This window comes from Alligator sinensis, unplaced genomic scaffold (assembly GCF_000455745.1).
Source record: "Alligator sinensis unplaced genomic scaffold, ASM45574v1 scaffold292_1, whole genome shotgun sequence".
NCBI classification, from domain to species: domain Eukaryota; kingdom Metazoa; phylum Chordata; order Crocodylia; family Alligatoridae; genus Alligator; species Alligator sinensis.
Window position 1 is genome coordinate 24,823 of NW_005842509.1, and position 26,743 is coordinate 51,565.

The following is a 26,743-nucleotide window of genomic DNA, read 5'->3' on the forward strand; positions in this document are numbered from 1 at the left end:
GAATTCCTGCTCTTCAGCCCTCTGGCTGGACAGAATTGCTGTTCATGTCTTCATGTCTCTTTTGAAGTGCTCTTTGTGCAGGAAAATGGGCAGAACAGAGCAGTGGCTGCATGTATGTAAAGCACTGGAATCCAACATATGCATGCCTGTCCATGGCCATTGGCTCCCTGAGTGCTGCATAGCTGGTGGAAGAGTTCTGCAGCACTCCATATTGGCCCAACCCGTGCCAAAGAGAGATTCTCAGGGGGTACAACCTGTGGAGGATATTTTTTTCCAAAATGCTGCTGTGCCACTTCCTTCCTGAATGCTGGAATGGTTCCTTAGGGGTTGCTACAGCCATGTGAATGCTAAGAATAAAGCTGAACTTTACACAGACAGACCAGCTAGCTCCGAGACTGGGATAGGTGAAAGCAACAGAAAGCAACAGAAAATCACTTTTGTCCCCACTCAGATCTTGCACTGAACAGAACTCACTCAGGTTTGAGGGTGAAGCCCAATTACTTTTTAAAATTAAGGTTCCATATTTATTACATCTCAATAGCTCTTGTTTTAAATGTACTCAAGCTGCAAGTAAAAATTTGCTTTTGTAACTGCAGGTGCCACCAATTGATCCTGAACCACATTTTATAGACCAGTTCTACTCTCAGTTGTACCTGTTTTATCCTACTGTCTTCAAATAAGGCCTTCTATGACAGATATACAACATTCAACTCTCTGAATGGCTTTTGCTCTACAGGGCAAAAGGAGGGGAAACAATCAGCAAACACTTTCTTTTGTCACTGAGGTCATTGGATATGACTTGGAATTCAAAAAAAGGGGCTGATCTGTCATGAGAGGTGCCATTCTTCCATAGTCACTTTACAGAGTAAGCAACTGGAAAGTGTACACATTGACTGATATTGTACACAATTTTGGAAACATTACGCTAAAAACGTTTTAATTCAAATAACATTTTTTTTAATTAGATGGGTCATAAATGGCTTACTGAAACAAAACAAATTAAGAAGCCAGCTTCTCGAGTACTACCTTGGGATACTGTAAGTAATAATGAGGTCCATTTTCAGTAAGTGTTGACTTTCTGTTTTTAGGGTGTTTTCATTTTACTTCATGATTACCATTATAAAGCAGTGTAACCTGAAAAACTCTTTTATTTTTGACATCTCTACATTTGCATGTCAGATAAAATCACAGAAAATTGGAAAGATTTCCACAAGGCTCTGCAGTTCCATGATCCTAAAAACGCTGATATTATTAGCAGAAATCACCTCAGAAAAATGTTATGGGCCTATTGTCCTTCTTTGTCTGATGAGCAGTTTGCAAAGTAAGTTGCTGTTATTTGAATACATGTGACACTATTAATTTTCCTTCCATATTTTACTTCCTCTATTTTTAAAATGATGAGTCTGGCCATTAGGATACTTCAACTTACCCCAGCGCTCTTTCCTACCCAGGAACATACACTCTAATATCTATGAATCTATGAATCTATGAATAAGCTTGGAGAGAATAAAGACACCAGTCCTACAATGGATCAACTTGCATCTCTTGTTTATTTCCATGGAAGTTCCATGCATGGAAATATGCAAGACTTGGCCCATAAGGTTCAGAGGACAATTTTAAATGTGAGATAGGCCCTGCATGAAGTAGAAATTTGATGCACTGGAAACTTTGTGTCTTATAAACAATATTCTGCGTTTCCAAAGAGAAATTCAAATACCCATTTCCATTCTCTTATTGTAAGATTCTGTGGTAGAATCCTGTTATAAAAACAATTTCAACCTTGGTTTAAAGAGAGTGGGACATAAGATGACCAATTTGGGTCTTATTTTGAATATTGACCGACTTCATCACCACACACATGTGATCATCAGATCTTCCAAATCAGAATCATCAGACCTTGTAAATCAGATGTGTGTATAGAATCAAAACCTCTACCTTGCAAAAAGTGTGGATTGTATTAGGCAGGGTCATAACTAGGGTGGGGTGACTGGGGCAGCTGCTCTGGGCTCTGATTTGCAGGTGGGGGTTTTTTGTGTTAAAAACAAACAGCCAGTGGCATGGCGGCAACTGGAAGTCACCATTCTTCCTTGTGATGCAGCTGCCCAGGGCACTTGGCTGCATTGTTTCCCTGCTGGTATTACATTTTTTATTGCCATGGCATGTCAGTCTGGTTATAACTGGCTCTAATTTGCTCTCCAATGAGCTGTAAAAATTCTTTACCTACAGCCAGCGAGTCTCAAAGAGATGGAATTCTTTCCTACCTTTGAAAACATAATAGGAAAATCAAATAAATTAGTTCTAATCTGAACCTTACCACCCAGCGTCCTGCTGATCATTATAAGTGAGGAGCAAACATAACAGCATCAATAGGAAATGGTTTTTGGAAAATAATCTTTGATACTAAAATATGAACGAGCACAAGCGTGTTCCCTAAAATCAAATTCCCTGTGTGTATTTTCCTTTCTATTAATTTTTTTTTAGAAAAAAACTTTTGGTGCCCTTCATGGGGTTAATAACAGTCATGTACCTACTTCCCCACACAATGGATTATAAATACGTCCTTTCAGCATCAGGCAATGTTATAGCTCAGCATTGCATGTTCTGTACTCACTGACAACCAATCATGAGAAATTAATTATCCTTTTAGCTGTATTCATATAGTTCCCTATATAATGTTTTTACCATTATGTTCAACCATTATTTGTGGCGGTGAAATCTACAGTCAGACAAGAGTATGAAATTACAATGAGTTTGAATTGGAAAATGATTTCTACCTGAAATTCCATCATCTTGTATCAGAGGAAAAAAACCCCAAAATGATTTAAGGAAAGTAGAAACCCACGTGAAGAAGGAAAGAAAGAAAATAGTTGGTAAGGGCTTAATCTACTGTCACTGCAGTTGGTGGGCATCAGTCAGTGCAGGTCAGATCCAGCCCACAGAGCCATATCATTTGGCTGACAGGGCTCTAAGAGGGGCTTGGAATTTGAGGAGCTAGGTCTATGTCTGAAATCCAGAGTATGGAACCCTGTTCCTGATGTGTTGCAAGCCGGGGGGGAGTCCAGCCTGGGGAGTTGTATAAATTTGACACTCCTGCCCTAAAGGGATCCTTGGAAGGGGCTGAACACTGGGGCTATCATGCAACAAAGCAAAAAAGAGTTGTTTAATTTTAATTCTGCTGCCAGTCCCACTCAGTGGGCCTACAGACATACTTAAATGATGCGACTGCTGACATGAGTAGAGTTAAGCCCATGTTTATGACTTCGTTGGATTGAGACTACAGGACTCAGTACCTTGCAGGATCAGACCTTAGTCACACAGGTTGTAGAATAATTTGACAGAGGCAGCCTGATAACAAAATGTGCTTTAACAAACAATCAAAAGTTTAAAACAAAAAAAATTCAACGCCCCCCACCTCCCCCAGTGCTTGAATGCAGTTCTGGAGGGTGCTTCTATGGCTGCTGCAGAATCTTTATAAATTAACACCTTCCAGGAATCTCACTACTAGTAAGAGACTATTGAAATATATTTATATAGTGAACCATACTTCAGTCCAAATTTGGGGAATTGTTTCTATCCAGAACAGCACCTAAACATTGTCTTGAACTGGGGCCTTCGATAAGATGGAAATGCCAAGGAGCACTTTTTTTTGTTAAGGAATAAATGCAATTCTTTTACCTAAATGAATGGAAGATTTACATTCACTAATTTATTGACTGCCACATACGATCTATTTGATTGGGAAAATGTTATGATTTTTCATTTAGGTAAATGAATATAGAGACTGATTACATTTGAAATGGCTCATCCACCAGTGAAAACTTGCTTGGAAAACCTGTTATAGAAATCTACCTTGAAAGTTAACAGATTACATGTTAGCCTTGATCTCTACATATATTTTTCAGCCATGGAGTTAATTTTAATGTTATGTCTTATTTAAGATCATCCTGGAAATATATTGTGGGGAAAGATTATGCAGAGAAACAGTGGATGGCACTGTTCATTCACAGCTCTAATGCGGTATGGGATGCCAGGTTTAAAGATGCAGTATTTTTAAATAATAAGTAAAATATAATGGACTCCTTTAAACATGGACAAATTGAGCTTAAACCTGTCAAATCTGTGTTGGAGAAGTCATAATCAGACTGAGGATTTAACTCAGGTACTTTGGGGACATTGCATGATACACAGGTTTTACACAAAGGTGATAAAGGGGCTAAATTACATTCTAAATTCCAGTGGTTTGGCCACATCAGTCTAGTTTATTTTAAATGATACTTAGGGGCTTCATTTATAATTGGGTGTTTGCACTGACATGACTCATCCTGAGGCACTTGAGGACAATTCTGCTTTTACTGGGACAGCATGGTTGGCATGCCTCTCCCAGATGGCTTTATATAAGATGACATTCAGACTGAGGAAGAGAAGGGACAATTTTAAGGCCACTTCGAAGCCTTTCTATAAATTATATTCACAAGGCAGCTCTTGTTCCTTTAGAGTTTGTACCCATTTGCTGTGTGCAGAATGCACTTGCTTCAACTGAGCTAATCTTAGATGATGCTATCAATGGCTTCTTCTTTTTCATGTCTTTCCTTTCCCTTTCTGTCTGTTTCTCTCTCACTCTCACTCTCTAAAATAGGGGAGCAGATTAGATTTAATAAAACAAAATAAAAGGTTTTCCTTTTGATTGATTTTTCTTTGAGGGAAAGCTATATCTGAAGTTATCACAGGTATGCTTTTTTCATGAAGGACACAAAAAGAGTGGCTGGAGAGAATGCTGTGCCTTCACAGTGCAGTGCAGTGCCTTTTACCCAAGAAGCCCCTACAGTCTGAAAGATATAAATTAAGTCTGATAAAGCTAAACTGAGCTCTGCAAGGTGTTTGGTGTTATCCCCATTTCACAGATGAATTCAACTGAAGCACTGAAAGATCACATAGGGCAGGATCCTATTTCACTTTACATGCTGCATAACTGCCCTTTTTGGCATTTATTCAGTTTGCAGTCTTACTTCACAGGCGATGTAGGCACGTAAATGTCAGTGCAGTTACCCAGCATGCACCCTGCATTTAATATTCAGTGGATAAAATAGAGGGAGATCAATGGGGTTGTTTCTGTCCTATTAGCAACTATGATCCCAGCTAAAACCTAGGGTCCCTACCCTTTTGGGTTGCATCCATTTTACTAAGCCACACACCTTTCAGCTCTTTCTCTTTCACCTAGCCCCACAGATCTCCCTCCAAATTCAAAAGGCTGGTAGTTAAAATACTGTGATGGGAAATCAGAGATGTGGGTTCAGACCCCATCATGGTGAGGGGATCCTATAATCTGGGTCTTCTGCATGCTGGGCAATATCCCAACCACACAGCTATTGGGCTAAAATATGGGAGGACCCCCTTCTCCTCCTCTAGTATCTAACATCCCCTAGTTATGGGTTTTGCTAGGTAGAATGTCATGATGTACACTCATCCAGGGCAGGGACACATGGAGCTGTGTACCTGCCTAGCCATAGAATAGTTAACTGAACATTCCTAGTAGCTGTGTGGACATTTATGCATTCACATTGTATTTGAAGTGGGACTACAAACTGCATGTAAGTGCCAAAAGTGGCAGTTACATGGCTGGGAAACTGCCTTTGGGTGCAGAAAGTGAAATAGGATTCTAGCCATAGTGAGTGAAGTCCTGTGTCCTTTCCTAACTACTAGATACTAGGGCTGTGTGAGGCTTTGGCCCGTGCTTTGGATCCAGAGAAGCTTCAGACGCCTCGGCATCTAAACCAGCATGTCCAGATCAAAGCGCTGGCTTCTTTAGGCTTTCCAAAGCTTCGGAAAAGCTTCGGAGCCACCTCAGTGATCTGGCCATAGGGTATAATGGGGAATCAATGAAATATCTATAACATTGTTGTTTTTTGTCTGATTTGGATGAAGCTTGCAGGGGTAGCCTCTGCTGAGAGCATGAAGTTTGCCATGTTTCAAGAAGATCGGTGCAGGTGTTTCTGGGAAACTGCACCCTACATTCTTGAAAGCAAAACTCATGTCACGTCTGTGTTAAGCCACAGTGGGGTGAAAACTGCAGGGGTGGTGGCCCCGGTGAGGCCACAAAGCCTGCCAAATTTCAAGGTGATAGGTGCAGGGATTTGGGGGGAACTGCACCTCAAGTTGCTGATAGGCAAAACTCATGACATAGGTGACCCTGTGTGTGTTAAGGCGCAGTGAGCTGAAAACTGTAGGGATGGTAGCCCCTGCTGCAGCCATGAAGCCTGCCAGCTGTCAAGGAGATAGGTGCAGGGCTTCTGGGTTCTGGGGTCCTGCTCCTCTAGCTGCTGACAGGCAAAACTCGTGACATGGGTGCTTGTGCAACTGACTGTCTCTGTCTTGTGGAAGTTGATTGTCTGTATTGATTATTTCCTTTCAGTCTCTGATTTTGTAGGTGTTAATGAGTTAATGAGCAAGGATTAACACCTACAAAACCACAAACTAAGGAGAGGAAATAATTAATACAGACAATCAACTGCCCCAAGACAGATACAGTTGCACAAGCACCCATGTCATAAGTTTTGCCTGTTAGCAGCCAGAGGTGCAGGGCCCCAGAAGCCCCTTGCACCTATCTCCTTGACAGCTGGCAGGCTTTATGGCCTCACCAGGAGCCACCACCCCTGCAGTTTTCACCCCACTGTGACTTAACACATAGACCTGACATGACTTGCTTTCAAGAATTTGGGGTGCAGCTCCCCCCGAGCCCCTGCACTGATCTTCTTGAAACTTGGCAGACTTCATGCTCTCAGCAGAGGCTACCACCCCTGCATGTTTCAATCCAAATCAGACAAAAAACAACAAAGTTATAGATATTTCATTGATTCCCCATTATACCCTATGGCCGGATCTCCAAGGCGGCTCTGAAGCTTCAGAGCTGCTTTGGCCAGATCAAAGCAGGAACACGGTCCAGAGATCCAGATCAGATCGCTGGCATCTGAAGTGGCTGGATCTGAAGCCTGATCAAATAGCTGCCTAATCGCACAGGCCTGCTAGATACATTCTGGCTCTGTATGGGAATAGACTATCATTTTGCTAAGCCATACCTTACAATGCACATTATATATTATTCTCAACTTTGTAGATTACTCAAACTATTTCCAATTATATATTTTTATCCAGGCTATGCCATAACTTTCTGGATATTTCTTCCAATGGGCTCCTTTATAAGATGCTTTTGGATAGCTTAGGAGTTGCTGTTTTACCTGGTGACTTAACTGGTATCAGCACACAGATATGAAAGGGAAGTCAACAAAGAGAAGAAAAAAAGACAAACAGATCTTTTGGAGAGGTACCATTGATTCCCTTTTAAAATATCAGATAGATGATTCCCTTTAAAAATATAATAAGAAAACGTCAAGAAAGGATGAACATTCACTCTACTTGTTTAAGAGAATGTACTGAGCTGAGTTCTCAGTCCAAAGATACAAAACCCCTAAAATGTCGTACAGCCTCCAGTGTATCACATCAGGAGAGCAAGTGCATGGATCATTTTTCAAAGATTTTTGGACTCCGGTGAGAATTGTTGAGCTCTCCTCACATGTTTCACAAGGGGCATGTCTCAGCACATCGTTCAAGTATCTGAATATGTTTTCCTCCAGACAGCATTTGAAGTGTAGGCTTATGAATCTCCATGGAATCACTGAGGCTTATAACTCATCTGTTGGAACTGAGTGTTCTCAGTGCTCCATACATTAAGTCTGAGCTGTATGCAATGGCTGTCAGTAGCTGCAGTCATCAGCCAATTCTGCAACACTGCATGCTTTTCGGCACTCACTTTACTAGGATATTTCAGTCACCAGCTCATCTTTTCTTCAGCTACTGGATGATTTTGTATAAGAACCAGGAAAATCTGTATTGGGGTGATTTTACTTCTCAGCCCCCTTCAGCCCCAAATAGACATTTAGTTTAAAAAACTGGAATTGTCTGAGATTGGCATAGATTTCAGGAATGTCATCAGATCTCTCTGACTCCACCTTGAGTCATCTATGACTCTTATGCTGCTGCCTGCTTGGCAGTACAGCTTCTGTGGGCCCCTCTACCTATTTCTAATCTCAGGGATACTTTTCTAATGGGGGGGGTGTCTACTAGCAAGGAAGGAGCTTAGTTGAAAAAGTACTATATGTGAAAACTATTTCACTGAACATAAGAGGACAAAATGTGTCTAAGTCTGGCCCCTGCCTGGACCTACAGTGAGCTCTTTCTAAGATCTGAGGAAGGCAAATGTAATATAAACCGGTGGTTTTCAAATTTTGAACTCAAGGCCCCTCTCACTCCTGACCTGCAGCCCCTTGGCCCTGCCGGTTCCCCTCACTCCTGACTCACAGCCCTTTGGCCTTCCTGGTGCCCCTCAGTCCCAACCCAGTCCCCCATTCCTCCAGCCTTGCTGGTGCCCCTCACTCCTGACTCACAGCCCTTTGGCCTTCCTGGTGCCCCTCAGTCCCAACCCAGTCCCCCATTCCTCCAGCCTTGCTGGTGCCCCTCACTCCTGACCCACGGGGGTATGGGGCAGAGGTGGGGGGCATAGCCCAGCCACCCATGCTGCCCCCCATCCCACTTTCCCTCCAGCAGTGGAAGGAAGTGAAGGCAGCATGGACTCACCTCCCCAGTCCATTACTCCTCTCACCACTGGTGGTGTGGCTGGCACAGGGGTCTTGGCAGCAGTGCCAGCAGCAATGAATCTTACTGCCCTGCTCCATACTCCTGGACCTGGTCCCTCTGGTCGGTCCAGACAGGCTACAGCCCTGTGACCACAGTGGTCACAGAAATCAGGAGGGCACATGCCCCCCTACCCCCTTGACATGTCACCTGTGCCTCCCCTGCTCCAGTTTACCTGGAGTGAGCTGCGGGAGCTGCTCTCCACTGTTGCCTGATTTCCACATGCATGTGTGCGTGTGCACACATGCACATGGTGCCCTCTACCATATCATCCTCTTCCCACTTCCCCAGTTCCAAGCAGCTCCTTGCTTCTTTAAAGGAGCAGCTCCTTTAAGGAAAAAATCTGCATTTTTCAGGGAACCTGGCAGCAGCAGCGGTGGGTGTAGCCCAGGGTGTGGGCTACCCCAGCTGACCTTGGAGGTCACGATTGTGCCAGATCTGCAGCCCCAGCGACCCCCTGATACCTGCTCATTGTCCCCCAGGGGAACATGGACCCCCAGTTGAGAACCACTACTATAGACAATGAGCAAAGGCAACTTGACTGGGATTTAGAAGGCCTGGGTATGGATGACAAGAACTAAGTATTACCATTGAGGTGTCAGACTGCCTGATGAACTGAAAATCGAAACAAAGATGACCTCTCCTCAGCTAGATGTTTAGAATACAATCCTGTTCTTTCATGTCTTGAAACTCTATATAAACAAGAACAGGGTGCATATTACATATCTTTGTACCCTTGAAAATGTTTGATCTGTGTTTCCCATTGGATTTGCTTAGTCCCAAAATGCCCAGAACCTATGACTGGCCATTCTGTGTAAAGCTTGTATATTCTACCAGCTTATCACTATTAGTACTGGCAAAATAACTTATTTTCACTTTCATTATGCTTTTCAGTGTTTCAAAAATGTTTCACAGAATTTTCTTTGTGAACCACTAGTGATGCCTCAGTTAAGAGCAGACACTGTTTCATTAAAATATTTTAGTGCTAGAGTTAAAATTTTAAGATCATCATCAAGTTTAGGGAGTTCTGTAAAACTCACTTAATAAATCTATAAAAAATTAGATGGTTGAATAGTCTGTATTTTGCTCATACCTACATATATGCTCTCAGACTCTACAAAAATAGTTGTTTTAACTTACTTTTTCATGGAATATAGTAAATCCATAAAAATGTGAAATCAATGCAAGTGGGACATCTTAAATGCAATTTTATTTAATTTCTCATCTGTCTTTTCCTTTAAAAGTTATTAAACATTTAATCCTGGTTTATTTTAATGGTTTGTGATGAAGACCACAGTATTTCAAAGAAAACATTATACATTCCAGGTTGCGGGATTTTCTTTTAAGGGCTGAGAAAGAAAATTCAAATCCAGTCTTCCCACATAAGGGAAAAATGAAGATGACATATGTAGCTTCCAAGAAATGAGATATAATGTTATATGAAGATACACTATGATCCTATGTACAAAACAGCACTGATGGCATTTCTTAAGGCCACTAAATATTACACCCTTCCAATAGCTTATTAGGCACCATTAACCTAACCCAGGAGCAGGCAATGTTTTTTGGCCAGTGTCGAAAAAACCACAATGCCTACCTTGGAAGGTGCCAGAGTGCCAGCATGCCAAAAAAAACAGGACGCAGTGCATATTGGTATATTTAATAGTCATAAATGTTGTCTTTGTTATTGTGTACTTTTTTGTTAAGCATGTTACACAGAGAGAGCGAGAGAGAAGAAAAAAAGAGAAATAAGAGAAAGAGAAGAGAGAGAAAGAGCAGAGAGAGAGCCAGGCACATACACACACACGCACCCGCACACGCACACACACACACACACACACAGACCCACACATGCACATGCGCGCGCACGCGCGCACACACGCACACACACACACACAAAACCACATGTGCACAAACACAAAGAACCAGAACAGGCACACACATGCACACACACATCCAACACCAGACACCTGTGTGCACACAGACATACAGAACAAGAGGCAGACAAACACACACAACCAGATGCATGGGTGCACAGAGCCAGGCTGCTGGGCCATTGGACAAAGTCCAACCCAACAATGACCTGGGCCTGCCAGAGCCCCTGTGGTTCCCTGGGGGGCCAGCCCCTGGGCTGCAGCATGGCCAGCTGAGGCCCGGCCCAGAGCCTGCTCATCAGCCCAGCCACCCACTCACCCCGCACAACTAAGCCCACAAAGGTGTGGTGCTCCTGGCAAGGGGCAGTGCCAGCCTCATCCCAGTAGTGGGGCTGGGCCAGTGCTGGGCTTGGAGTGGGTGGGAATCAGGCAGGCTCAGCTGCAAGCCCTGCTGCAAGCAGCCTGGGCTCCATAGTTGGCAGCAGCTATCCAGAGCTGGGGCTGGCTGCAGTCAGGAAGCTGCAAACAGCTGCATGCGTGCCTCAGAGCAGATAGTGGCCTGAGGCAGCACAACCCCGGCCTCTCCCCTGTTGCCAGCACAGAGCTGATGACTGGGCTCTAAAGACTGGAGAAGCTGCTTGTAGCCAGCCTGGGCTCTGGACAGCTATAGCAAGCAGCAGGTAGGCTGCAAACAGCTGCGCTGGGGTTCACAGCTCTGACACCAGCTCCATGCTAGTGGTGACTGCGCACGCACCTTGAAGCAGACAGTGGGAGGGCTGTGCTGCCTCAGGGGATTGAATAGCAGCCTTCAACTCCCTGCAGGGGGGTTGCAAAGAGGATGGAGCTGGACTGTTCTCAATGTGGGCAGGTGCCAGGACAAGGAGCAACGGGCTCAAGCTGTAGCAAGGGCAGTATGGCTCTAACCCCTCAGGTTGCATTAGGAGCCCTGCCAGTGTCCCCCACATCCACTGCCACGTGCAGCCCTTCTGCCTGAGGGGCCCGGGCTCTCGGCAAAGGGGAGTGACAGAGAGGGGAGTACCCTGCACACCAGGGCTGTGTGCGCCATTCCGGAAAGGGGTTGTTTGCATGGTGCTGTGCCAGAGTGACTGGGTGCTGCAACACGTGAGTGGAGGGGTGGCAAGCGGGCCACCCGCCCAAGCTGCACAGGATGTTGTGCTGCTGCTGCCAAGCCATGCACTGCTGGCTCCCAAACAGAAGCTCCACAGTGATTCATTTCAGACCCTGGCAGCTCCAGTATAAACGGGCAATGGCCAATCAGGACATGTGGGGCCGGTGCAACCCTCTCCCTCCCCTGCAACTTTTTCAAGTACCGTTGGGGTGCGCGTACCCCCAGGGGACAACCTCCACGTAGCACTGGGGTGTGTGCGCCCTGGAGGACAACACCCGCCTACAGCACGGTCGCATCGCATGGTGCTGTGAATGTGGATGGGGTGCATATACCAAGCCCATGGCTGTCCAGCCATGAAAACCTGTTTGTGGTGTGCTTGAACAGCGCCATGAATGTAGACACGGTACACATCAGTGTCGGGGACACCCCCCTGCCTGCAGCAACGCGGCTCCACCCAGCACCCCGGCCCTGGCCCTGACCACAGGGACAAACGGGCACAGGCCGCCCCACCATCTGCACTCCCACATGTGCGGCCGCCCCAGGCCAGACACATCCCTGCCCCACAGTGGGGGTGTCCACATGCTGGGGTCCCTGGAGCAGGGGCCACAGGCACTCACCGCGGGGCACTGGGCATCCTCCTGCCTTGGACTTGCATGGGTCCCTTTCACGTGTCACCCCAGAAATAAACCTGCCCCCACCTCATCTCCCCATGGGATGCCCTGCCCTGCCCCGGAACACACTTCGTGCTGAAGCTGGAGCTGGAGCTGGAGCAGGCAGCGGGCTGAGCCTGGGGCAGTGTCAGCGAAATGATCTCTGACTGGTGACTGCACATGTACCTTGGAGCAGGCAGCAAGGATAGGGGCCTGGCCCTGAGGCAGTGCAGCCCTCCCACTGTCCTCTCCGAGGTGCACGCACAGTCACTGCCAGCACGGAACTGATGCCAGAGCTATGGAGCCCCACACAGCTGATTGCAGCCTGCCCACTGCTTGCTGCAGCTGCCCAGAGCTCAGGCTGGCTACAAGCAGCTACACCAAGCTTCGGAGCCCCACCATCAGCTCTGTGCCGGAAGTGGGGGAGAGACCGGGGTTGCGCTGCCTCAGGCCCCTCCCACCGCCTGCTGCAAGGCATGGGTGCATGCGCTGGTACAGAGCTGATGCCAGAGACTGGCACAGCTGTTTGCAGACTGCATGCTGTACCCAGTCCCGGCTCTGGGTAGCTACTGCCAACCACGGAGCCTGGGCTGCTTGCAGCAGGGCTTGCAGCTTCTCATTCGCCTGCTGAAAGCAGCCCGGGTTCCATCACTGGCAGCAGTTACCCAGAGCTGGGGCTCGTGGTGGTGTGCCAAGCAAAATGGCTGCATGTGCCATGCTCGGCACTTGTGCCGGAGGTTGCCAACCCCTGACCTAACCTATATCTCCTTTAAGTCTATGGAAACACTTGCTAAACACATGGATGTTAGTTTGGCCACATGATAGTAATTTAAATATTAATAAATAAGATTCTCAGATGATGGCATCTAATGACCCAACTTGAACTGGGAATCAGCTTCCATATGTGGATATCTGGGGTTAAGTATCTTGCATCAGTCTCATACAATCAGTTTTTACAAATCCCAACTTAAACAGAAAGTTCTAACTAAAAACTGATTGCACAGTATGGCAGTGGGATCCACATGTACCATTATTTCAGCCAACTATAATTGTAATTAGACTGCATAAACAACATTTCAGGTGTCAATATTCCATTTGTTGTTAAAACAATCCAGTTTATTACTGCTGAATCAAATGTTTGAAGTATCAAAAAAAAGTGACTTGTCTTTGTGGGCAATCTTTCAATTTTAGAATGAAACAGATTGAAGATCAAACTAACAAACATACCAAGAATAGAACTGTTAATGAAGTAATTGAAAGGCTGAAGGACAATGTGATACAACAGGAAGCGAGTATTAAAGACAGCTTTCTTGCATTCAACAAGCAATCAAGTGGCAAAATTAGTAAAGTTGATTTCAGAAAGGTAGGAGAGGCTACTTGTTTTTCTCCCTTTTGTTGTTTTCCCTGGAAAGAGGTTTATTGTTTTGTACTCACATACCTAAAGTTGATTTTCAAGTGCTGTTTCAGTCATTGATGAGTTGAAGGAAGCTCACATGAACTCCTTAATAGCATGAGGGGAGTCTTAGATTTCATCTCCCATTTATAAAGAAAAAAGAAGTCATTTTCTAACCTTTGAAAATTGAAATTGATGTAAACTGATCTCCAACACCAAAAGGAACATGTTACTAGACTCCACGGGTGCATCTAGACGAGTGTGAGTGTGCAATTTGCAGCACTGCAGACCCGCAAATCACATGCGTTGCACATGCAGGCATTCTCCACACTCTAAATTTGCAGCACAGTGAGCTTTTTTTGACACCGGGATATCCCAGTGTCAAAAAACCCCACAGCAGAAAAAAGCAGGGTGGTACATGTGGCAGCAGTGTGCACCTCCTGAATCCAGAGCCTGGCTGGCCAGAGCCACTTTCCAGCTAGCGGAGAGGCTCTGCACACCTGGACTGCCACCACTAGAACTCTGGGATGCCCCCAGGACCCCACATAAGGCTGCTGGGGCCAGCCTAGGTGCTGGCCCCAGTCTTCCTGACATCACCTAGGGCAACTTGCTGCATATCAAAGACCTCATGCATGGGTGTTCCCCAGGGACAAGTAGCAGTGGCAGAACTATGTACTGCTGCTATTTGTCCCCAGGGAAATGCACATGCATGCTTGTCTGAATGTGCCCCATGTCTGCAGGAGATGGCAGCAAATCTCAATGACCCAATCTCTATCCTGTGTCAGTTATATTTGTGGTGCAAATCAAATGAGTATCTAGCTAATAACCCTTACCAAAATCCTTAGGCCATGTATATGGGTGATAGCAACTGAGTACAGTTGAGTGGAGATAAGTAGTAATATATTGTTTGAAAACCAACCAAAATGCCTGATGGTTAAAACTTTACCTCTGAAGCCTAGACTGAGTTGGTTGCCACTTATTGAGCAACCATTATGCAACAACATCAAGTTCAGTTGTGTAAGTACATTAAGCACCTCGAACAATTCCATGGTTAAAAGGGCTGCAAGTCCAGCTTGTGGCCCATTGAATCCTACACTATCACTGCCAGTGCTGTTTCAATCACAATCACAATCATATTCAAAGTAAACATAAAATGTATGTTTATACTGGGGATGCAGATTCCAAAATAATGTTGGCAGGCAGTAAGCTCAAGAACAAAAGCCTTAATTGATAAACCTCCTGCACCTAGGGATGGACTGATCATTCATCTGATTAAAATTGATGGGTTAGATTCTAGGCAGTGCAAGAGAGCTCCCAAGCAAGCCTTAGAGTTGGCAGGCTTTATGTCACCTTTAAAGCTTTGCCTCTTGCAAGCACAAGACCCTTTCCTAGCATGCCACTCTCTACAAGGGCTATATGAAGTGCCTGTGTTAGGGGGGTTCTCCCCCAGGCACAGGATACAAAAACCATAGCTGGAGTACTGAATCCCTTCTACAATGTACTTCTATCACTGGCTTTTGTTACGCTGATTTTTACCACATATGGGGAATGCAGCCCTAGAATTATTAGGCCTTTTGGAAGCTATTCATACTGTGGATGGGTACAGAGATTATTTGTGATGTCCCCCAGAGCCTGTTGTAGCTCTAATTGTTTATCTGTCTCTTCATGGTGCCTCTTGAAGAGATTTGTTAACTCCATGGCTTTGGTATTAGTGCTGTGATGCAGGTGATACCTGGCAAATGTTTCTCTCTCTCTCTCTCTCTCTCTCTCTGTCTCCAGACTTCAAGGGGAAATACATTGTTATGGTTTGCTATTGGTTGCAGGAAACTGGTTGAGAGTGTGTTAGCAAAACTGCAGTTATTCTGAATAGATCAGGTGGGAGAGACTATGGCAAGGACATTTTCTTGGGTGGGGAGATACTGCAGAGAGCAAGTGTGGCCACAACCTATGCCTTGTGTTTTTTCCTGTGATGATGTTTCAAGATCAGGAGAAAGCCATAGTTTAAATAGGACTGTATCATGTTAATAAATCTCCTAAAAATGACAGCACAGGTTGTTTGCCTCTTTTGTGTTATAGGCTCTTCAGTGGTGAAAATTTCATCTCACTGTAACTATAGAATATACTGTGTTGACTTGTCTGCTCTCCTCCTCCCAGATGTATTTCTGTGATTCTGTGAATATGAAAGCAAACTGCTTTGAAATATGGAGTGCTAAATACATGTAAAATAGTATTTTTTTCTTAATAATGATACTATGTATTAAGAATACAGTTAAATTGTAAGCTTTCCTCCCACATGCTGTTCTTACATCTGTGGTATGTACCTTTGGGATATTGACTTTGGATTACTGCAGTGTGCTCTACAGTGGCTTATTTGTTGCCTGCAGCTAATGCAGCAGTAGAATTGTCGTCATTGGTAGACAGAGTGAATGCTATCTACTTGCTGCTTTTTTCCCCTCTGCATTGGCTGTTTGTGACCAAGTTGAATTCAAGGTTTTGGTCTAACACCAAAAGCCTTTAAAAGACTGTCTTAGGGATCTCACTGTTTCTCTGAGACTCTACAGAAAATATATTCCTTTTTGAATATTGCCGGTACACAAAGAATAAGTATAATCTTATATCTGCAGCCAGTTGTGCTGCAGTCCTATCAGATCTCACAAGCCAAGAAGGTTCAGGCCAGAGAAATGTGGATGGAACACTGGGAAGACTTACCTTTTGAAACATGTCATTGTGATTGTACAGTAGAGGCCATACTTTCCTCTAATTATCCAGTTATGTTCTCCAACAACCATTCCCCACACCTCCACCTGCTCAGGCGGAATGTAATAGAACTACTCATGAAGAAAAGTGATGCCCTGTATGCTTAAGAGTAGGAAGACAGGATCCCAAAATAATACTGATCTGAGAGGAGCTATCTTTAAGATGAACTGTGGCTGCCCAGAGTTGCCTGTATCCCAGAGGACCCATCAGTTATTTTGCCCCCACCATCACATGGTGGAGTAGGAAGATATTGTAGTAGAGGTACTTTATGCATGCCCTTTTGTTCCTCAACAGGATTGCAGGCCTTTGTCTTGGCTAAATTAACTGCTGACATCAGTAATGCCACTGATAAGCTTTGTAGTGGTGGCAAGAACTGAGCTCCCTGGGTCTACTCTACCTCTTTTTGTAGGCCATACATCCCATCTCCTGGCATGTATGAGGCAGAGTAAATATTGTTGATACAAAGGCAGTAGAGGGGATGAAGAGCAAGATAACTCTTCATGCTTTTCTGGAGCTCTGCTGGATTTCACTAGCCATCAGATAAATCTACATGAGATGCTTTAGTGCACATTAGCTTAGATTACTGCACAATACGGATGTGTGTCCACACGTGCATGTCCTTACTGCATAGTAAAAATGGTTAATTGTGACTAAATTTGATACCTGCAAATGTAGGTATTAAATTTAGTCGTGATTACTTAATGTGCAATAACACCCATGTAGACACGACACAGCACTAACTTTAGGGCCAGGTCTGCCCTGCCACTAGGGAGCAAGGCTAAGCCCAGCCCTAGGGCTCCTGGCTGGGACCCTCTCCTGGGCCAGGGCTGGGCTGCTCTCTGGCAGCCCCGAGCGGCAGGCAATAAAAGCCTTCAGCCATTCTATGCACTGGGGCACACACACCAGGACCTTGGAGGAGCCTGTGCTCTGAACAAGACCACTGCAGGCCTTGTGGGCCCCCCTGGGCAGAACACAGGCTGCTTCTGCCTGGCCTGTCCCTCTCCAGAGCTGCTGCTTGGTCACAGGTAAGTCTTGCAAAGGACTGCAGCTTGCTGCACCCCTTGCCCAGGTCTGATATTCCCCCCAGTGCTGCTGCCTGGCTGCCTCTGATGGCAGGACCAGCTCCTGTTCCCTGCTGCTGCTCATCCTGCGAGTGTCTCCATCTTTGCAGGTGCTGTACTGAAGTGCCTGTGCTGTGTGGCTCCCAGTCTCTGGCCATGTCCCTGTACTGAGTGCTGCTATGAGCTCTCCAGGGTTGGCATCACAGGGACAGCTGCACAGCAGCCCAGAGAGCTGGCGCAAGATGAGCATGTCATCCTCCTCTTCGTCATCAAGCCCTGGCCCTGCCCGCATGCGCATGCCTGTGCTGACCTCTTGGGCCCCCAGCTGGACCTGGGAGGAGGTTGTCAAGCTGGAACGAGAACAATCCAAGTCAGTGTGGCAGTGCTGCATTAAGGTCAAGGACTTGTGGGCACAGTGGATGACCATGACTGACTGCAGTCATCAGTATGGTCATGCCTGCAAGACCAAGGCCTTTATTTGGGAGCTGACTCATATTCTGGCACCCTGGGACCCAGGCCACACCCCTGTGAGTATCACCAGCAGAGGCAGCCTGCCCTGCCCCTCTGGTGACATGTCATCGGTGGTGGGGACCTCAGGCCTTCAGCACCCTGACCTGCCCTCCTCTCTGGTTGCTGCATCTACTGGCAGCTCGGGGAGCTCGGCCAGTGGCTGCCTTATCCTCAGCACAGCCCCAGACCCCTCCATGAGGAGCAGCTGGCAAGGTCACTACCAGCCAACAGCAGCGCCAGCTCCTCGGCAGGGGCCCCCTAACTGGTTAGCAGCCTGCCATGCACGAGCCATGTACACCAGGTGCAGTCAGTTGCCCTTGTGCTAGCCTTGCCAGCCCCAGACACATGGTCAGTCCTGCACTTGGGGGAGAGCCCTCCCTCCTTCCCTCTCCTGCTCCCCCTTCCTAGACCCTCCCTAATATAGTAAACAGTAAATAGATGTAAGCAGGGTTTTTATTGTTGGTGAGTGGGGGGGGGAGTGGGGAGAGGGCTCTGTTTGTTGAGGGGGGAGGTAGAGAAGGAGATGGGGGAAGGGGATGGGGGTGGGTGTGGATAGGGAAATAAAGTTTTTTTGTTTCAACCATGTGCATGTCCTGAGAGTGGTGCTGGGGATGGGCAGGGGGTAGGGGGTGTGTGGGCAGTGGGGCAGGCAGGCTGGAGCAGGGAGTGCAGGAGAAGGGGGTCAGCCAAGGTCTCCTGCAGCTGGTGCCCTGGCCCCTGCTCGTGGGCACGCAATTGTCCTGGGGCCTGGGCAGGAGGTGCCCTGCAGGGGCCATCAGGGCCAGCACCATGGCCAACAGAAGCTCAGGGCACTGTTGTTGCTGGCGGGGCAGGGCTGGAGCAGCCATGGCATGGGGAGGCAGGGTGGGCAAGGAGGGAGCTGCCATGTGCTGCCCCTGCACTGGGCACATGGCTTCTGGGCAGGGAAGGGACTGGCCAGGGATCAGAGGGCAGGGGGGGAGGGAGGGCTTCAAGATGGCTACCAAGTACCGTTAGCTGACTGGCTTCAACAAGGCTGCCAAGTGCCGGCAGCCATGTGGCTGGAGGCTGGGACTCCCCCTGGCAGCCACAGAGGCACATGCGGGGTTGGAGGGACTTGCCACTAAAGTTAATGCCAAGTCCCTGCACATGTAGGCACCTGCCAAAAATAAGTTATTGAGCATTAGGCTAATGTGCAATAACTTTAATTGCAACTAATTGCATGCATTGTCCTGACTACTGTGGGAACAGGTCCTTGGATCCCTGTATTAATACTGTGCAGTCAAAGGGTTTTGTGGAAATACAGTTATGCAGAAGCAAGACTAAGGGTAACAGCTGTCCACACACTTTGGATGTGTGACCATTAGGAGACAATCATTTTGTAGCACTCCAGTATCTCGAAGCCATAGTCATGACCAGGGGCACCTCTCCTTAAATCAGGTTCAAAATCTTTTTATTTTGTGACACACGCAGTCCAGGACAATGAGCTTATCTTAGAATATATATTTATTTTATTTTATTATTTATTTTATATTATTATTTTATTATTTATTTGCTTTGCATGTCCAGATTTTTGTATTCCTTCTACAATTAATCACTTGATCCAGTGGCAAATACCTGTCTTACAGAACAGGAAATATACTTGCTTATCCCAAAGCTTTCAATGCACTGAAAGGAATGATAATTTGCTAATTAGAGTATTCTTACTTGTTTATACTCCATATACCATTCAGCCATTTGATGCTTTTTTTTTTCTTTTAATCTCTACAACTAACAAAAGTAATAGCCATAGAAACACTTGACAAAGCACATGTCAGAGTTTTGTGGTACAGATGATAAAAGAGCACACCCACATCAGGCGTTAAGAAGCCAGATCTAGGGCTTTCTTCTAAAATCCTGGAGTAGCTGAGGACAATAGAATGTATGCAGAAAGTGCTGAATAGCAGTACAAGCCAATGCTGTCACTACTAAGTAAAACCCAATGAGAGACAGGAAGAAAGACAGAGTAGCAGAGAACTATTATGGCCAACTGCTTGAGAGAGGGAGAATCGTGTACCCCAGACACCTGTCCTCTAGCACAGTGTTTCTCAACTTTGGATCACAAGAATATATGAAAAGGTCATGAACAAACTTTAAACATGGATCAACAAACTCTTAAAATGGATTCTCTTTTAAAGGAGAAAAACTTGGCAAAACCGAGGGTTTTCTCTTACAGGCTGGCAGAGTCCCAGCCTACAAGGGGCTGCTTGGGACTCCCCATGCCCTTCTGCCCCCATCCCACACACTGGGGGACTGTGGTCAGGAGTGAAGGGTGCTGGGTCAGGACTGGCCAATCATTACAAATGGGTCCTGGTACAAAAAAGGTTGACAACCACTGCTCTAGCACTAAGAACGTGTTGATAACTTCCTCCTCCTCGACTCCAGTCAGAAAAGGGGAAGCATGTTGGGCATGCAAATGTACCAGAAAGCTCCTAGCCAAAACTGTTATGAGAGGTGGACCCTCAAATCCTGGTTCAGAGGTATGTGTGTGGTAGGAATCCTAAACCACTGAATGTCAGCAAGTGCAATGGGAGAAGAGCAAGGAATGGAAAAATCTGGTCATGACCCATTGAACCTTCCACTGAGCATCTGCCCTCTGCTACTGTGTGACAGTTGGGCTATTGGGCTGGATGGACGTATGGTCTGACTCAGTAAAGGGCAGTTCTTATGTTCTCATGTTTATGTTATGTTCACCCTCTCTCCTTCCTGCAGCAATAAGTGGCTACAGGGAGCCTGTGATAAAATGTTAATATTATTAAAATTCATTTTGTGGCTGGGGGGTGCAGGAGGGGCAGGAATAAATCTTGTTCAGGAGCTAATTGTGGCTTCATGTCAAGAAAAGTGTTAGCAGCACATTCTATAAGACTGTTAGACAAATTACAGATTCACTCTGTTAATTGATTTGTCATCTGACACTTTTCAGATGACATGAGTGTCATCTGACACTTTTCATTTTCCAGTTGCAGTTAAATCTCAGCCAGGCATTTCATGCTTCTATATAGCACCACCACTGAAAAAATAATTTCTCTGTTCCTCCTTTCGTACTGTTTTGAAACCATTGGGAGTAGAACAACAGCTAAATTAGTCCCTATAAATACAATGAGAAGAGGTAAATTTTCAAATCTATGTAGGGTTTAACTTTGTAATCAAAACCCATGCAATCCTTTGAAAATGTACCTTTAGAAATCCAGGCATTTATTAAAAGGAATGGCTTACTAAGCAAACAGCATTTCCTTATTTAACTTGTTTTAACACTGACAGATGTTGGAGGATCATGGGATGCCAATGGATGCCAATCAATTTAATCTACTAATTGAAAAATTAGGATTCCCAGATAGAGGGTTGAGTTATCTTGATTTTGTAGCTTCATTTGAAGGTAGGTAAACATGGCAACATAGCATAAAATGAAACTTTCATGAAACAGATAGAAGTTTTCTCTCACAATAGTATATAAGTCTCTTAAGGGAGACTCTCAAGAGACTTTGTATGTTTTTCTTATTGAGAAAATCATACAGGCCTCTATCATTTCAACACTGAATTACTTCAGTATGTTCTACATGTTAACCCAGATGCCACTGGTGCTGCCTCATCACCCCCATCCCATGTCACTCCTTCCACAGCAACTGGGTTCTTTGCAATACTCTTCCCTCATCTAGTTGCTGCTTCTTTCCCCAGGCTCCCTTAGGGTTTTGTACTGTGCATGCAGTGGGGGAAGGGAGCCAGACTGCTCAGGCTCTGTGAGATAAAGGCAGAAACTGGGTTGCTCCCACTGCTGGTGGGTGCTGTTTGGAAGTGGAGGGAGAGGATTGCTGCACATGCGGCAGGAGGGAGCTTGGGGGAAGGAGGGGCTGCCCACATGGGAGAATGCAGGCTGCCTGCATGGTGTATGCAGCTGAGGAGGAGGATGGAGGGGTGGGGGAGAGTGCTGCCCAAGTGGTGGAAGAGCCTAGGGAGATGGCTTCCTGTGCAGCAAGTAGCCCTCAGTCTGAGGCCTGCACCCAGTGCAGCCCTAGGACTATGGCCTGCGTGGCCCCCCCCCCCCCCCCCAACTGCTAGGCAGCCCTGCTGTGGGTCAGCTTGATATTTTAAGATCATGCCAAATTCAGATGTTCATTAAGTGAAGATCTTTCAGTGGAAATGTATCACCAGAGATCCATGACATGCACTGGCTACCCTTTGTTTTGTAGATTGAATCTAAAAAGTTGGTTTTACACTCCAAAGTTCTTGATGGTTTGAGACCTTGACATTTGAGAAGGACTGCTCCCTTCCTCCTTCCATAGTGCCTCAACTGAGATGAACAGAGGTGCTTAGGAAGGATCTCCCTTGATTTAAAAGAGAGGGGGTGGGGACAGCAGGAAATCGTTTTCAGCAGCTCTGACTCACAGCAATCTACTGCTGCCTCCCTCCCAACTTCCCTTCTGCACCTTCTGCACTCCCCACACTGCACCTTCTTCCCTCACTTTCCCCTTACTGTCAAGCACAGCTCAGCTCTGACCAGGGATGGGGTCTCTTATGGGCATGGAGCACATGAAACCCCTGCCTGGCCAATCAGCAGCACAATACTGCTGCATTGCCTGCCCAGCCAATCAGCAGTGCCAGCACTGCATGGCCAGGCAAGGGCTGAACTTCCATGTGCTGTGCTCCAGGATGAAGCTGCCCAAGCATTGTCTGCCAGTAAGGTGGGGGAGGGGGAAGAAGGGAAGATGATGAGATGAGTGGGGTTTGTGGGGAAAGGGCAGAGACTAGGAATTTGTTTGGAGGAAGAGGTAGAGACTGGGGAGCAGGGGGTAAGAGGCAATGACAGGGAGTTTGGGAGGGAAGATCCAGAGACTGGGGGAGAGCGACAGACTGTGGGGAGCTGCGGGTGGGAGATGGGGTGGGGGCAGGAAGGCTGCAAGGGGAAGACATTTCAATACTGAGATTCTAGATCTGGGATATTATAACAGGTTTATTAATTTTCCATGTATAGAATCTAATTAATTGGGGGGTGATCATTTTATATTCTGGGTAATCCTATATTCAAGTAGATATGGTAGTTGTATTTGTTTCATTGTGAATGTGAAGGTCCTTTGGGGAAGGCTAGGTAACTCCTTTTTTCTTTGTGCCTCTAAATAAATGAATAAATTAAATAACAAGCATACATTAATCATTGATTTAAAAATTATCTAGTGAGGTTATTATGGGTCTCAGCTAAAATAAAATTTCTTGGCTTAGGAAACAAATTTTAATAACATTTCATTAAAGTCTACTCAGGCAATTTGAGGGTAATTGAAGCTAAGTCTGGTTTGTATAATTTTTGTAGTGTTGGAGTGATGTTATATCTGTGATGGTCCCACAGACATGAGAGAGATGAAGATATTTGTGAGTAATCTCTTTTATTGGACCAAGTGCAGGGTTGGGATAGACATAAGATAAGCTTTCAAATGCAGTGCATTCTTCTTTAATGTTTCCTTCCTCAGACGTGAAGAAGAATGCACTGCATTTGAAAGCTTAAGTCTATCCCAACCCTACACTTGGTCCAAAAAAAGAGATCACCCACAAAAATCCTTACTACTTGTATAGTTTTTGTTATTTGCAATTGGAAAGGTTTCTTTTTGAAAAAAAATGTAAAAAGTAAAAAGTCGTCTTCTCCTTGACATTATTGGTATTAATTAATCATATCTTTTTTTGTAGTTGTGAGAGCCCAATGAGGTAGTATCACAGTTCCTGCGACTGCATTTGTGAAAACCTGTATATTTTGTGGACAGACACATGATAACCTCTGCTCCAGATAATTCACAATCCAGATATTAATACAAACTTCACAGCCATGTCGGCTGGATCAAAGCAGGAAACCGATCCGAAGCTCCGGATCATATCGCACAGCTGGATCCAAAGCAGCCGGATCCAAAACTGGATCGAATGCCTGCTGACTCGCACAGGCCTAATTTTTATGTGTAAATCTCTTTCATCTTACTATTCCTCATCAATGTGTATGATCCTATTTACTCTAATGTGACACTAGGGTGAAATGATTGCGGAGCAAATAAAGCAGGAGGAAATAAAAATGCAAAATCAATGTAATATGCTTTTAGGTATACAATATGTATTTATAATGAATGTGTGAGCATGAATGAATATATTGAGGGAGAATACCTGAGAGGGTGCTGGAAATTAAAATTTCACAGGCAAGTGTTGAGGTATACCCACTCCAAGCCGCTGTAAAACTTTTTCATTTCACCACACTGCGATATATTCTATACATAGTACTTAAGATGTGGGGAAACTCAATGTTTTTTTAAACAACTGTGTTGGGGCACTTTTCATTTCTCTATCCTGAAAAGGAAGGCACCTTAATTACCATTAGTTTGTCTGCACAGAGAACAGAAGTAACCATAAAAAGTATCTAACAATAATCAAAACAACTTTTCTGTTTCCAAAAATACTTTGTCTCTTCCAGGACTAGAATCAAATTTTGTATGGCCTCCTGGGAAGATGGCAATCCCTCCTTCCTGATATCCTTTGGCTGCAAAGGTTTAAATGGTTTAAATCAGTGACATCGGAGATGTTGAAAAGTGGTCATTTGTTCAGGACAGAATTTTGCCTGACCTGAGCCTCAGGCAGGTTAGTTTTGGGAGTCAAACTCCACAGTCCAGCTGTGAAAGAAGAAATATTTTGTTAGCTGAGGCTTGTTTGAAGCTGGCAATTTGGCTACATTAGAATTACTGCAGGATGTTTGATTACTGTGCAGTGAATGGGCAATTGCAGCCAAAGGTGTGTGACCAACTAATTTCCACGTCACTGTCTGCAGCAACCATATAAAGTGTTTTTGTTCACTTAGCCAAAGAGGCAAAATGATGACCAGACTCATTTCATATGGTCTCCACTCCTCTTCTCCAGTTCAGTGCCCTCCCTCAGAGCAACCAGAAAGCTAAATCAAAGGTAAAATGCCTTGCTTCCGTAGTGCTTTCTGCAGTAAGGTTTACTCACCGAGAATTGGAGCTTTCTTCCTTGCCTCTACAGAAAAACACACCATGGAGCAGAGCAGGAGCTGATGTAACTTCCCTGGAAATCAGATGGACATTTGCTAATTCTGTAAACATCTGTTGCAATATTTAATGTCTGGGGCCTGAAGAACATGAGAGGGTATTTTTAAAATGTCTTGTACATGGTAAATAAGCCAGCTTCATTGACAAAAATATTTAAACCCAAAGGGACTGGAGGGAGAGAGTCAGATCTTCAGATATTCAAACCACAGATTTCTTTACCATGATTTAATTATTTCATATTCCAGATTGAATGGACCTGGAACTACATTATATCACAGCCCAAACCCCCGAGTAAAGAGCACTAAATTTTACTACCTGACTGCTGAAGAATGTCTCAGTCAATTTAATAATAAACTGATGGAAGAACATGGGGTAAATAAATGCAACTGTATATTACTTTTGGCACTATAGCTCACTGTTAAGTCACTAAAAATATTTGTTTAGCATTTTTTAAGTGCTGTCAAAATGGCCTTATAAAATGTTATTGGTGTTTCATGTTTATTCTAAGTAACTTCCAAAGTGAACATGTTTTCAAGTCAATGGCTGATCCTCTAAACTACCATCCCTGTAAATTCTGTCCAGATCTAAAAATTCAACCTCCTTTATCATCATCAGTCCTAAAGATTCTGCAATCAGAAGCAAACCAATAGTGTTGATGGTGTAGAAAAACAGACCAAATGACACTTTCACATCTATATTGACTCAGCAATGCAACATAAAGAAAAAAGAATAGTTTACTGGGAAAATCAAAGCAGATTTATTTTCGAGTAGTGCAATTATGGCTTGAAAGTACAATTTCTGAAAATGCTAATTTACATTTCAATAGAAGTAGGCAGTAGCCCTGTATTACTGATGCATGCGGGTGGTCCCTTTTTTAAGAGTAAGGATGTGCAGAAGCAGATTCATGGTTTCTAAAAGCTGCAATGTGTAATGAAGTGACCTAAGTCAAGAAAAATCATTGTCTTCTCCAGAGACAGCATACCTACAACTCAGGATTCTCAGATCATAGGAAAGTATGGCTGGAAGGGACCTCATGAAGTCATCTAGTCTAGCCCCCACTGCTCAAGGCAGGATCATTCTTGACTAAATCGTCCCAGCCAAGTCTCAGTCTCAGTCCTACAAAAAATTAAAGTTTCACAATAGTATTATTAAGATAACAATTAGGATACAAAGGTGAATTCATGCAAACTGTCCCATAATTACTAGCGCTATAACCAATGGCAGTGTAGTACTGATTGAAATTGACCTGCTCACGCTTGTAGGGAGGCAGTTAGACGGGCCAAAGCTACCATGGAGCTGAGGATGGCATCCCAAGTAAAGGATAACAAGAAATTGTTTTTTAGATATATAGGGAGTAAAAGGAAGGCCCAGGGAGGAATAGGACCCCTACTAAATGGGCAGAAGCAATCGGTGATGGACAGGGGGGACAAGGCTGAACTTCTCAACGAGTTCTTTGCCTCAGTGTTCCCAAGAGAGGGGCAAGACAAGTCTCTCACTGGGGTTGTAGAGAGGCAGCAGCAAGGCGCCAGACTACCATGTGTAGACCCTGAGATGGTGCAGAGTCACTTGGAAGAACCGGATGCCTTTATGTCGGCAGGCCCAGATGAGCTCCATCCGAGGGTACTGAAGGCACTGGCT

At 45.1% G+C, this 26,743-nt stretch overlaps 1 protein-coding gene across 1 annotated transcript in view; it reads left to right on the forward strand.

Moving 5' to 3' along the window:
• The window catches only part of EFCAB6 (EF-hand calcium binding domain 6), a 110,485-nt gene that overhangs the window by 10,456 nt on the left and 73,286 nt on the right, over positions 1 to 26,743 (forward strand). The window contains exons 2-4 of the mRNA XM_014523609.1: positions 1,180 to 1,321; positions 13,530 to 13,701; positions 21,339 to 21,457. Coding sequence (XP_014379095.1) covers positions 1,180 to 1,321; positions 13,530 to 13,701; positions 21,339 to 21,457 — 433 coding nt within the window. The remainder of the gene's footprint in view (positions 1 to 1,179; positions 1,322 to 13,529; positions 13,702 to 21,338; positions 21,458 to 26,743) is intronic.